The sequence below is a fragment of the Lipotes vexillifer genome, unplaced genomic scaffold (genome assembly GCF_000442215.2).
Source record: "Lipotes vexillifer unplaced genomic scaffold, Lipotes_vexillifer_v1.1 scaffold1158, whole genome shotgun sequence".
Classification (NCBI taxonomy): Eukaryota; Metazoa; Chordata; class Mammalia; order Artiodactyla; family Lipotidae; genus Lipotes; species Lipotes vexillifer.
The window spans coordinates 1,582,279-1,596,636 of NW_006793745.1; the positions used below are offsets into that span (position 1 = coordinate 1,582,279).

General features: G+C 52.1%; 1 protein-coding gene across 1 annotated transcript in view; it reads right to left on the minus strand.

Annotated features, from left to right (window-relative positions):
* Nucleotides 1-311: 311 nt before the first annotated feature.
* The window catches only part of ATOH8 (atonal bHLH transcription factor 8), a 34,150-nt gene continuing 20,103 nt past the window's right edge, over nt 312-14,358 (minus strand). Inside the window, exon 3 of the mRNA XM_007466746.1 lies at nt 312-1,384. Coding sequence (XP_007466808.1) covers nt 1,379-1,384 — 6 coding nt within the window. The 3' untranslated portion in view covers nt 312-1,378. The remainder of the gene's footprint in view (nt 1,385-14,358) is intronic.

Sequence of the window (14,358 nt, forward strand, 5' to 3'; positions counted from 1 at the left end):
GAGTGAGGCCGCCCTGATGTGAGAACTCTTTCTGTCACTGCCTGGCCCTGTCTCCTCCCCGCCTCAGGTTCCTCATCTGTACAATGGGATTAAAAATTCAGTCCCCACCTTATAAACTCACAGTCTGGAATAAATGAGGCACGAAGCCGAGAACGCTCCTCACATGTTCCTGACCTGGCCTCCTGGTCACTAGTCCAGGCCGAGGCCATGGCGAGGGCCCCACCCCCTTACACACACACACACACACACACACACACACACACACACACACACACACACACACACACCAGAGTCCATCAACACAAGCAAGTGTTTTCTTTACATGTTGGGGCTTTTACTTCAATTTGAAGCAGATGGTTGAGCACAGATGTGAACAGCTTTGGCCTTGTGATCACAAGGAAGGAACAGGCCTTGACTTGGAACATGCCCGCCTCCCCACATACTGGCCCATTCCCCTGGTCCCTTCCTCCCCTCTGTCCCCCTGCACAACCATCACAGCCCGCCAGTCCCCAGGCAGGGTGCCATCTTGTGTGCCCAGTCAGGAGGGCGGGCCCCTGGCAAGGAGTGGCTGGCTGGACCGGCTGGGGATCACCTTGGGGCCAGTCCCTGGGGTGAGGTACGGGTGGTCAGTATTGCCCCCCCACCCTCCCATTCACTTCTCACGATGCTTAGGGCCCAAGAAGGAGCCTGGGCCCAGGGAACATGGGAAAATCAGGGTCAGAGGCCTGGGCAGCCAGCGGGAAGGAGAGGGGGGCCGGGCTCTTAGACCTCACTCCCCACAGGCGCCCCCAGCCTCCCTGTCACAGCCTCCCTATCACAGCTAAGCCAGAAGGCTTATCTGCGTCCAGCCAGCTCGGGGCCCAGCTGTAGAAAGGGAGTTCCAGGTCAGAGGGTCAAGCGCTTCCAACAGTCACCAAACGTCCATCCTTTCCACGAGTTCCTAGTGGAACTGCTGACTCGTCTTTGGCGTGAGATGGGACCCGGGCAACAGGAGGAGTAAACATCACAGAGCAACAGTGTGGCTTTTCACTATGGGGTCTTCTCACCCCATTTTGTTCAGTGTCTCTGTTGAATCTTTGGCAATGAATTTCTGCAGCCAGACGGTGGGCCTCAGGCCCGGGCAAGGGGAAGGCTTTGCTCTCCCCGTCCCACCAGGCAGAGGGCAAAGTGCAAAGTCACTGCGGAGTGGTTGCGGGGGGCGGAGGTGGGGAGAGGGCGAGAGGGGGGCAGGCAAGCTCCTGTCCTGAGAGGTGGTGGTCTGAGCATCCGGTGGCAACTTAGAGAGGACGACAAGGCTGGACTTGGCGAGCTCACCTCCTCCTCAAGCTTGACTGGAAAGAGGGCCCACAGCAGCGTCCTTGGACAAGCCCATGGCCGGTCACTCCTGAAAGAAACAACCAATGGGAAGAGAGGGATAAATTAGGAGTTTGGGATTAACACATACACACTAGTATATCTAAATAGGTAAAATATATAGTATATCTAAAATAGATAATCAACAAGGACCTACTATAGAGCACCAGGAACTCTACTCAATACTCTGTCATAACCTATATGGGAAAAGAATCTGAAAAAGAATAGATATCTGTATATATCTACATATAAAACTGAATCACTTTGCTGTACACCTGCAACTAACACAACATTATAAATCAAATATACTCCAATATAAAAAAAATAAACTAAAAAAATAAAGAAACAGCAGCTAAGACCCGGCACAGCCAAATAAATAAATAAATGTTTTTTAAAAATAAAAATAAACAAACAAAAAATAAAATAAAATAAATAAGCTAAAAGGATATATTGTATAGCACAGGCATTATAACCAATATTTTATACTAACTTTAAATGGAATATAATCTATAAAAATTTTGAATCCCTATATTATATACCTGAAACTAATATAATATTGTAAATCAACTATACCTCAATAAACAAGCAAACAAACAAAAGGAAGGGCTTCCCCGGTGGCGCAGTGGTTACGGATCCGCCTGCCAACGCAGAGGACACGGGTTCGAGCCCTGGTCCCGGAAGACCCCACATGCCGCAGAGCAACTAAGCCCGTGCGCCACAACTACTGAAGCCCACAAGCCTAGAGCCCACGAGCCACAGCTACTGAAGCCCATGTGCCTAGAGCCCATGCTCCGCAACAAGAGAGGCCACCGCAATGAGAATCCACAACAAGAGAAACCACCGCAGTGAGAAGCCCGCACACCGCAAGGAAGAGGAGCCCCCGCCCGCCACAACTAGAGAAAGCCTGTGCACAGCAACAAAGACCCAACGCAGCCAAAAATAAAAATTAAATAAATAAAAAATTTTAAAAAGCCGAAAAACAAACAAACGAAAAACGACCAATGGTCAGAAGTAGCCCCTACTTGTCCTGACTCCAGAAGGTCGACCTGTACCAGGTGCCGGCACCCATGGCACCTCCTCTTACTCGATCCTCGCAGCTGCCTGGGGAGGGGTTCGGGAGGGACTCGAATGACCCAGGCAGGGACTGAATCTTGAAAGGTTCGGTAAGGGATGGAGCCAGCATCTGGCCCCAGGACTGGCTGCTGCCAGAGCCCACACTGTCCTCTTACTCCCCACCCGTACCTTGCTGCATTTCAGAGCCACTGCTGATTTTGTTGGTTTGGGGGATGGGCGGCATTGTAGAGGGAGCTCAGGGACCCCTGGTCCTGATACCACAGTCCCCCAGGTCACGCCTCTGAGGGATATCAGAGTCAGCCCTGTCCCCACCACGGGAATGGCATCCTTACCTCCGTCTCCCTACACCAGGGGTCCCCAACCCCCGGGACCCCTGTACCAGTCTGTGGCCTGTTAGGAACCGGGCTGCACAGCAGCAGGTGAGCGGTGGCCGAGCCAGCAAAGCTCCATATGCCGCTGCCCATCGCTCCCATTACCGCCTGAACCCTCCCCTCCCCCATGGTCCGTGGAAAAACTGTCTTCCACGAAACCGGGCCCTGGTGCCAAAAAGGTTGGGGACCGCTGCCCTACACCCTTCAGACAAGACACTACACCGGCAGCCGAGAGGCTGACTCTAGGCGCAGCCCATCCCCCTGCCAGCTGGGCCTCAGTGCTCTCATCTATAAAATGACAGTGTCTTCATCTATAAGAGGACAGTGTCCTCAGCTGTAGTAGAAATGAAGTCTGACCTGGGAATTCTAACCCAGAAAACGGATGAACACGGTTCTAGTCTATTTGGATCGGGAGAGTACAGGGGACACAGAGAGAGGGGAGCCCAGAGTCTACAGTATTCCTTCCAACGTGGAGCCTGGGATGGCTGTGAGAACCCAGGTGCTCTGGGGCAAATTGGGAAACCCCTAGGTTAGTCCATCTTTCAGTTCCTTGCAGTCCTGACCTTTGGAAACTTCACACTGGCAGCTGAACTTGGTGTTACTCATGAGAAAACCGACCAGAGGGTGTGATTTGCTACAGGAAGGGACAGGAGATGCGAAAAGGTCCTGGGGCTGCCGGGCTTTAGCTTTGGGGGAGGTCAGAGCTGGTGGGGAGGCTCTTCAGGGGCTCCCAGTCCACCCAGAAGACGCAGGAGAATAACAGCCATCCACTAACTGGGCACAGCACCCCCCTAATACGGCAGTTCCAAATCCTTCTCTCCCGTTTCCTGCAACAACCCTGAACAAACAGCTAAGCCCTTATTTTTGAAGCAAAACATCTGTCAGGCACCTCTGACATGCCAGGGAGCTTCTCACGTCCCCAGCTCAGAGGTAAGTGCTACGAGTTGGCAGCACCACGATTTGAATCCAGATCGGCAGTGTTTATTCTACCACAAAGAGCCTGCTCCTGCTGAGGCTCAGGGAGCCGGGCTGCAGCCAAACCACGAGGCTGGAGGGGCTGCTAACCACAGGCCCTAGTGAGCCTCAGGCCTGGGCGGCGCTGGGCAGGCAGCCAAGGTGCGAGGCCGGGGCAAGGCTGGAAGTGGGGTCCCAGGAGGGCAAGGGAGCCCAGCCAGGAGGAGGGAGTGTCCGCCAGCTAACAGAGGCTAAGAAGGGGAAAAGGAAAAGTGAGAGGAGGTAGCATCTTGATGTGGTGAACCCAGGCTCACATTCTCCGAGCCCATGGTGCATGGCTGGCCCCCGCAGGAATCTGCTTTTTGTTACCGAGTCTGAGGAGGATTAAGAAGCGGAAAGGAAACCCGTGGGGATGGCACTGGGTCTGTGGTCCACGGGGTGATTTACAGCCGCGTCATCCCGGCGCTGGCTGCCTGGGCGGGCCCTGCCGAGGACTGGCCCGGAGTTCCTCCCTTGTTCAGTCTGCCTGCGGTCAGGGAAGGCACAGAAGGCTGGGGCAGCTGAAGCCATCCCACTGGCTGCCCTGTAAAGGCGGCCGCCTGGCCGGGCCCAGCCCCAAGCCCTCAGTCGGCTCTCAGACTCCACTGAAGCCATGGCTACCATCCAAGAGCAAAGGGAGACAGGGATTTCTCTCGCCAAGGCCTGACCTGCAATTCTCAACCCCACCCTTTCCCTAACGTCTACGCTGAACCTGCGTTCCCACCACCCACCTTGGTCCGGGAATGCCAGCACATGCATCATCCATCCAAGGAAGACTTATGTCAACTGGAGCGTGGTGGGAAGAACACTGGGAGGCCTTAGGTGCCACGAGCTTTTTTGCAATTAACCAACTGTGTGACCTTGGGGAACTGACTCTCCCTCTCTGTGCTTTAATTCCTTCACCTGTACGGCAAGTACACGTACATGGATTAGCAGTCCCCAAAGGGTGCTCTTCGGAATACTAGCCAGGTGAGGTATATCCCATGAGTTTGGGAAACATCACAGGCCTTGGCCCTACTTTGGAAAGTCACCATGTATATGAACATATTAAAGTCTCTGAAAAGTCCTACAGTAAAGAAATTCGTGTGGCTTTACTTGCCCAGTGTTTTCCCAACCCATTTGGTTGTGTGACTGCAACTGCATTGTGAGTAGAAACTCACTCTACTCTCTCTGTTATTTAAGGCTGCACGAGGGCATTTCAGAGGGGCCGGGGGAAAGTCTCAGGAAAGCTTGTTGAACCTCAGTAGGGGCAATCTATGGCCCTTCCCTCCAGGTACCTGCCAACAACATCACTCAGCCACTTCCAGGCTCTGCTTCTTTCTTGCCTGTCTGCCCATTGGCCCAATCTCTCAGCATCCCAACCCCAAACACCCAGTGAAGGCAGTCAGTTGGTCCAGCCTCAGTCAGATTTCTTCCCGTAGACCAATCTGGTGTGGCTGAGAGACAGGAGACAAACTTACCTATGCCATCCCTTCAGAAGAGGTGGGGTATGTGTGTGTGTGTGTGCGCGCGCACGTGTACGTAGGTGTAGGTGTGGACGTGTATGCGTGTGCACGCACACATGCAAGCATAACTGCAAATACAGGGGAGAGGGCTGGACATACTCCCCACTGTGACAACCACACCACAGGCCCCCTTCTCATGTAACTCCTGGCGATATCCTGCTTGGGTCCATGTGAGAAGCACAGCTTGAAGGGGCCTCTTGCATCCCCTCTGGCTCTGGTCTTTTGTGGGTGGTGTTCCCACTGCGGCCAAGCCTCTGATTATGGCTGGGTAAGGTTCTCACCGTCCTGAGGAGCCCCCTGCAGCATGACCCCTCCACACAAAAGATGCCCTTTAAACACAGGTCTTGCTGCTCACTAATATAAACTTTAAAAATGACTAGACAAGATGCCTCCCAGGTCCCTTTCAGCAGGTCTGATGTGCTGAGTCCGACTGAAGTGATTTGGTCAAGGTGACAAAGTGTCTGGGTTTATCACATTCAGAAATCATCTTTTTTTCTTTTTTGGCCACAGCATGGCATTCAGGATCTTAGTTCCCCAACCAGGGATCAAACCGCGCCCTCGGCAGTGAAAGTGCAGAGTCCTAACCACTGGACCGCCAGGGAATTCCCAGAAATCATCTTTTTATCTGCTCACTCATTTGTGGTCAGAATGTCAGCTCCACAATGGCAGGGACATGGTCGTTTTGTTCGCTGCTATAGCCCCAGAGCCTAGAACAGTCTGGACACACAGTAGCATCTCAATAAATATTTGTTATTTGTTGGACGTGTGAATAAATATTTCCAGTTACCAGGCATTTTATTTACTGTAGCATTTAAGTACCACCAGATATGTTTCCTATTTCAAATGTAACACTGAGCATTTTTGTAACTGTGCCTATGCTTTAGGGGAACTTTTGGTAATTGTTGTGAACCCAGGAACAATGTTGTATCTTTCTGTTTTTGTTCACTTCCAGTTTTTAAATTTCTAATTATACCTCCTCTGCTTACTAAGTTTGTCCCTGGCTTTAAGTTGGATTGGTTTCCTCTCCTCATCACTTCTGTGTGCTTCAGGGTAATTTTATCACTTTGGGGGCGTTTAAAAAAAAAAACGATTATTTCTGCCTATAAGTTATTTTACCTTTTAAGTTCATTTTCAGTCACTTCACCTATTTAACCTTTTTTTTTTTTTTTTTTTTTTTTTTTTTTTTTTTGCGGTACACGGACCTCTCACTGTTGTGGCCTCTCCCATTGCGGAGCAACAGGCTCCGGAGGCGCAGGCTCAGCGGCCATGGCTCACGGGCCCAGCCGCTCCGCGGCATGCGGGATCTTCCCGGACCGAGGCACGAACCCGTGTCCCGTGCATCGGCAGGCGGACTCTCAACCACTGCGCCACCAGGGAAGCCCTATTTAACCATTTTTGACTGTTTTCAAATCATACATCTTTCTGTATTTAAGCAATTTGTATAGAGCCTTCTGTGTGTAGAAAAAGACATCAAATAATGGGATTGAAATCCTGAGTTTTTTGTTTTTTATGGTTTGTCCTAAAAGGAGCAGTCAGATTGCAATGTTACTTTAAAACTAAACTATGAAAGATAAGCAGGGAGGGCATGGAAGAAGTATTCTTCAAGACCCACACTATCAGGCATTATTTTACCTTTCACTTTTACGTACACCAGTATATGGGCTAGAAAGGTTCTACATGCTGACCACTAGAGTTCATCTTGGCCCCAAAGTCAGTGGGACTCTGGGGCCCTGGGCAGGCTGGTTGATCTCTCAAAGCCTCAGTTTACTCATCTTTAAAATGAGCACAGGGGAGAGATAAACTGTGAGATCGGGATTGACATATACACCTATTATATATAAAATAGGTAACTAATAAGGACCGACTGTACAGCACAGGGAACTCTACTCAGTCCTCTGTAATGACCTATCTGGGAAAAGAATCTGAAAAAAAGTGGATATATGTATATGTATAACTGATTCACTTTTCTGTACACCTGAAACTAACACAACATTGCAAATCAACTATACTCCAGTAAAAATTAAAGAAAATAAAATGAGCACAGTAATAGTATCCACTTTCTAGCTCAGTTGCAAAGAATCAATGGGACAAGAGAGCCACACTCCCAGCAGGGCCTGGTACACAGTGTAAGCACCAGCTCCCACTCCTGCAAAGAGCTGGGTCCTTGGTGTGATTCACTGGTGTTTGAAAACATAAAATGGCATCATAGGCTGAAAAGTCTCAAAAGAAGCAACCAGAAATAGTCATATGGAACCAAGTGTCATCTTGGCCAATCTGCTTTAGACGAATTCTTTTTTAAAAATAAGCACAACTTTTAAATTACTTAAGTCACATCCATGACGAATGAATAACCAAAGTGTGGTATATTCATACAATGGAATATTATTCGGCCATAAAAAGGAATGAAATACTGACATATGACAGAACTTGGATGAACCTTGAAAACAGTACGCTAGGTGAAAGGAGCCAGACACAAAAGCCCACGTATTACAGGATTCCATTCACGTGAAATGTCCAGAACAGGGAAATCCATAGATTAGTGGTTGCCTAGGGCTGGGAGGGAGAAGGAGACTGCTAAAGCATATGGGGTTTCTTTGGGGGCTGATGAAAATGCTCTAAAATTGGCTGTGGTGATGGCCACATTTTAGTGAAAAAAACTAAAAAATCATTGAATTGTACACTTTAAATGGGTAAACTATAATCTCAATAAAAATGTTAAAAGTTTTTGGGACTTCCCTGGTGGCGCGGTGGTTAAGAATCCACCTGCCAATGCAGGGGACACGGGTTCAGTCCCTGGGCCGGGAAGATCCCACATGCGGTGGAGCAACTAAGCCCGTGCGCCACAACTACTGAGACTGTGTGCCACAACTACTGAGACTGTGTGCCACAACTACTGAAGCCCGCGCACCTAGAGCCCGTGCTCCACAACAAGAGAAGCCACTGCAGTGAGAAGCCTGCGCACTGCAACGAAGAGTCGTCCCCGCTCGCCGCAACTAGAGAAAGCCCGCGCACAGCAATGAAGACCCAACGCAGCCAAAAATAAATAAATAAATAAATAAATTTATAATTTAAAAAAACTTAAAATTTTTGTAAACGCCTAAGTAGTATATGTTAAGTATAGAAAAGTTAGAAAACACAGAAGAGTGAACAGAAGAAAACCATTTAAATCACCTCCATCTCCCCACCGAGAGAAACCATGATAGTGCTGGGTGATTGCTGTTCCACATACTTTTCCTTTTTTTTTTTTTTTTCCTAGTTGATATACAATGCTGTGTTGGTTTCAAGTGCACAGCAAAGTGATTCCGTTATATATATGTACATACATATGTACATATATATATATTCTTTTTAGATTCTTTTCGATTATAGGTTATTACAAGACATTGAATATAGTTCCCTGTGCTATACAGTAGGTCCTCGCTGTTTATCTCTTTTACATATAGTAGTGCGTATCTGTTCATTCCAAACTCCTAATTTATCCCTTCCCACCCTTTTCCCCTTCGGTAACCATAAGTTTGTTTTCTATGCCTTTGAGTCTGTTTTTGTTGTGTAAATAAATTCGTTTGTATCATTTTTAAGATTCTACCGATAAGTGATATCATATGGTATTTGTCTTTCTCTGTCTGACTTGCTTCACTTAGTATGATCATCTCTAGGCCCATCCATCCACATACTTTTCCTATGCGTAGGCAGACCTATGTTGGATTTCATGGGAGTGAAATCAGCTTGTGCAAACTGCATGGCAAGCTGGTGTTTGTGTTTTCTCCAACACTCCAGCCCATACATCTTTGCATCTGGCAGATCTGCTTCCACATCTCCAAGGGCCAGGCTCTACTGAGGTTATTCTGGGCACAAGCATAGGCCTGGGCTTCTGGCCTCCAAACTTCCCAGGGAACTGGAAGCAGGTATGGACCAGCCCACCCCCAGCGCCTCCCGCCTCGCCTGGCCTGGGCGCCACGGGTGACAGGCAGGAAATTTATGAGCAGTTGGAGCTGGCTGCTCTTTGCTGAGGGCGGGAACACGGTGTGAATCAACGACCACAGTGTCCAGGCTGGGAGGGCTCTCAAGGTGCCAGGATCTAAGAGTTGCAAAGTTATAGCCAGAGCCCCTTGTGAGCCAGGAGAATCCGCCTGGGGACCATGAACTGCGGGAAAAATTCATTTAGTTATCAAAGATTTATTGAGTTCCTCCTGTCAGCTCTGTGACAGGCATCAGGGTTGGAGGCCCTGTCCTGCAGCAGCTTACAGTCTAACCCCAGGGCAAAGCAGAAACCACCAAAATGCTATCCTGGTAAATGCTGTCGAGTCACCTCTTCCCCCTGCCCTGCCCGCTGGGTCCCTCCAGGCCACTCATCAGAGAAGTGAATACGATTGCCAGGAGCTCCCGGCTACAGGGTGCCAATAGCTTCCTGTGATGCTAGGAGGAAGTCCTGCCCTGCCGGCCCAGGTCAGGAGCAATGGTGGGTCCAGCAGTCTAAACCGCTCGCTGACTGAGGCCAACATTTATGTTCAAACCTCAGGGTCAGTCAAGGACATACAGAAGAACTTTCCTAGCTGTAGGAAACAACCACCGAGTAACATTGGGGACCCCTCCTGTGCTAAGATGCTGGAGCTGAAGCTGGGACCCAGGCACCCGGGCCAGCAATAAGAGAGCACCATCCAGTCCCGGGCGTCCCCTCTGTTCCAGTACAGCCTTGGGCGGAGTTACTTCCACCCACGGGAACGGAGGCTCCAGGAGGGCAGGGTTCTGCTGGCTGTGTCCCTGCTGTGTCCCCAGTCCAGGACAACGGGGGCTCCAGTCCAGCTGCCTGCCCCGAAACCCACCTCACTGCAGTCTGGGGAGATGTGTTTCCCCTCTGAAGCCTCCAAGCACTTCATACCGACTCCTCCTACACCCCTCTGTGCTCGAGTTACGGTTGGTGCAACTGCCATCGCCCACTTGCTCACCCCACACAGCTCCACCACGGGCTCCTGAGAGAGGGGGCCAGGTCGCCCTCCCAGGTCTGGGGACAGAAGTCAGTGAATCGGCTGAGGGCGGCCCTGTCCGGAGCCCAACACACTCCTTTGCATGTGCAGTTGTACAGTCCTGGGGAGGTGTTGTCGCTGCTTCCATTTTGCAGATGGGGAAATGGAGGCCCTTGGTCACACGCTAGGATGAGCAGAGCAACGCAGACCCCTCAGTCCCTAGAGGATTCAGCTTCACTGGCAATAGGGACTAGAAAGTCCTCAAGCCACCGCCCCCCCAGCTGCCACCTCTCTTGGTGCTAAGAAAACCTCAGGCTTCGTCCCCTGGGGCCTAAGGGAAGGTGGGAGGCCCAGCGCTCGCAGAGCCGGGCCAGAGCTCAGAGGGAGAACCCGCGCCTGCAGGGGACAGGCAGGGAGACCCCAGGCGCCGCCGGGCCGACCCTTCTCGGGCTGCAGGCTGACCATCTCTGCTTCTCTCTCCGTGCTCCCGCCGCGCCTCTCTGTGCCAGCTCTCTCTTGGCCTCCCCTCTGCTTCTCTCTCCACGTCTGTCAGCCTATCTGCCTTTCTTGGTCCCCACCTCACCCCCACCCACAGTACAGGGCACGGCAAGGGCCGAGCTGGCCTGGGTGAGTCCTGAGGCCCAGCTGCTGCAGCTTCCCATCTGCTCCCCGTCCTGTGAGGTTGTCCAGCCAATTCCACTTCGCTGCACGCTGCCCTTCCAGACCCCAGAAGCTCAAGGAGCTCCTGCCCTTGCCCCATAGCCAGAGAAGGCACCCGGGCTGGAGGGCAGCAGATAGCTGGGCAGACAGGTGGCCCAGCCAGGTGAGGAAGGGCCTGCTCCCTGGAAGCGTCCCTCGGGCCCCGACTCATGACCCTCACACACGCCCCCCACGCCCCGCCAACACTACACATATACACACACCCCCAACCACAGTGTTGGGGGTCCCCGGGGCCACCATCGTGCTTCTGCATATCTCCGTGCCTCCCCTCTCTCCAATCCTTTTTTTTAATTTATTTTGGCGGCATCGGGTCTTAGTTGTGGCACACAGGATCTTCGCTGCCGCATGCAGGAACTTCAGCTGCAGCATGCGAACCCTTAGCTGTGGCCCGCGGGATCTAGTTCCCTGACCAGGGATCGAACCTAGGCCCCCTGCATTGGGAGCCTGGAGCCTTAGCCACTGGACCACCAGGGAAGTCCCTCCCCTCCCCTCCCCAATCCTTATAGCAAAGCGACAGCAGGAGTGAGGGGGCACCAACCAGACAAGCCAATTCATGCTAAAGTGCTGGCCCACAAGCCTTTGCAAAGCCCACAGCATGTCTTCAGGAGACCCCCAGTAAGAGTCTAGCTGTGGATATTTCAGGATCAGTGGGGGTAATAATGGGGTGGCTGGGAGAGGCCATCAGGCCCCTGGTCAAATGATTTCTTAAAGAACGGTGTGCAAACCCCTCCTCGGGCCCCTCCCATCGTCCCTAAGCCCCTCATAGCTAGATTCTGGAGCTACCGTGGGATTCAGGAAAGGGTAGGACATCTCTGATCAGGGCTCTTTACTCACCACCACCCTGACCGTCAGTGACACCACAAAAGTACTGGGAAGAGAAACGGATCTTTCACACACACACACACACACTTAAGTGCACGTACATACGCTCCCTGACACACAAGCACCCTCACTGACGCAGTGCAGGGTAGTGGCTAAGTGTGCCGGCTATGGCATCAGACAGCCTCTGTTTGAATCCTGACTTCCCCATTCCACCAGCCGTGGGACTTTGAGCACTTACGTAACCTCTCTGTGCCTCGGTTTCTCCACCTATAAAATGGCAATAATAGTAGAGTACTGTCTGAGGTTGAAGAGAGGATTCAAGAGGACAAAGGCTGGGAAGCCAAGCACTCAGGGTTAGGCAGCCACGTGTCAGTACACACACGTGTGTATGTATGTATGTGTGTGTGTGTGGGGGGGTCTTCCCCCATTTGCATGTCATCTCCTCAAGGCAGGAACTGTGTCTCCCCATCAGGTGGCCAGGGCCCCACTGGGGACACGGCAGAGAGGAGCTAGCTGCCCATGAGATAGTGTGGAAGACAGCTAGAAGCACCTCACTTGCTTGGGCTTTCACGCTTCCATTCATTCGGCAAACATGTACTGAGTGTTCAGACTGTGCCCGGCTCCATTCGGAGCATAGGGTCCCCCCCCGCCCCCCGCAGTGAGCAAAACAGACAAGGACCCCGACCGGCGCAGCGCTGCCCCCCCCGCAGGAGAACACGCCCCTGAGCAGGAGTGAGTTTCCCTAGAGAAAGGAAGCCGTGTGTTTTCTGTGCCCAAACGGCTTGGACAGGTCCCAGTTCCCAATAATTGATGCACTTCCCTGCATTCTCCATCAGACGCTACTGGATGTACTCCAGCTTCCCCTTGACAACTCAAGGTCAAGCCCGGGAACGTCAGTCTACAGAAGACTCCCCAGGTCCTTGAGGCTTCTGGGGTCCTTTACCCCGACACTAAATGGCTCCAAGCCTCTTGGCTTTTCTGAGCCGCTGGTGTTGCTCTTTTTGTTCTCTGTTTCCTCCCACGCCATCAGGCCACTGGCTGTGATTCTGGGAGCTGTCACTGCACCTGCTCCAGGAGCTGGTCTCCTGGTTGTTTCTGCTCAGCTGCTCTGACCCGAGCCTCCGGGGAGTCAGGCTTGTAAGAACTGTGCGCAGAGCTAAGCACAGTGGGCTCCGAACAAGGTCCTGCAGGGCTCTCCTGTGAGCTTTCCTGCCCGGCCTTTGTGTCGTTCAGCCTGAGTTCCAAAGGGTGGGGCCTTTGTTTTGTTCTCCAAAGTGACCCAGCACCTAAAACAATGCCTGGCACATAGTAAACACTCAAAACTGTTTATTCTTAAATAAATGTACAGCGTCCTTCAAGCTTAATTCATCTTTTTCTGCTTCTGTTGAATAAATGAAGCACCATTGCGTGTATACGTGGCGTGGATGGGTGCCAAAGTGGATCCTGACCCCTGGGGGAGAGGGGAAGTTCTGAAACCCTTGAAGACCTCCAGGCACCTCCCCAGTGCCAGACACTCAGTCCACCAGGTGGGAGGCCCTCCGTCTGATCCTGGCAGACAGTGCCTACAGATGCCCCAACAAACCTGTGCACATATACACACACGCGCGCGCGCACAGAGCAGAAGGACAGACTCGGTGTCTGCTGCCTGGCAACAGAGTCAAGTCCACCGAGTCTAAGTCCCTGGGTGGGGAGGGGACACTCAAGGTCCCTCTGCCCACCTTCCGGATGGACAGCAGTGTCCTCCAGGAGCCCCAGTGACTGCATAGTGCATCCAGTTGACGTAGCCCTTTCATGGCCATCATTTCCTTGAACCCTCCTCACCCATGGACATTTCTATCCACGTCTCATGAGGAAAGCGAAGCTTGGAGAAGGCAAGTGCCCGAGCTGACAGAGCTCATGAGTGGCTGTGCTGAGACAGACCCGCGTCACTGCTAGACCCCCTCACCTTGGGAGAACAGAGGGCAGTGATGGCCTAGATTCAGGAGCGCCTTTTTCACGGGTCTGGCTGAGCCTAGGTCCTGCCCGGCCCCGCCCAGCTGTGTGGCACTGAGTGACTTCACCCCCCCGCGTCCCAGCCTCCTCATCTAGCTCCCATGGTTAGTGACGTGGATCTCAGGAGGTCACTGCAAAACTCAAGAGGATAAGAGGCATGAGAAGGCTCTGCAAACTGAAAAGCACTGTGCAGAGGGACCAGGTCACCAGTGGCCTGGCCTAGTCACCTAGGTTCTCTGAACCTCAGTGCTGTCAACTGAAAACAGGGCTACTGGCCCTCACTTTGCGGGGCTGAGGGGAGGAGTAGGCAAACTCGCAGAGATGGGGTTCTGACACTGTGGTTGAGGTTATGATGACATCGGTCAGCCCCATTGGGAAGAAAACCACTCTGTCAAAAATCAGGGTCAACTTTCCAGGGATGAGCCACGTGGCCGTTTACCCTGCTGTCCTCCCAGATGAGAGGCCCCAACGTCCTCCTCAGTTTCAGGGAGAGCACCCCTTCTTCCAGGGCAGGTAGGGGATGTCTGGACAGGACTGACTGAACTGGTGAGGAGAAACGCTCTT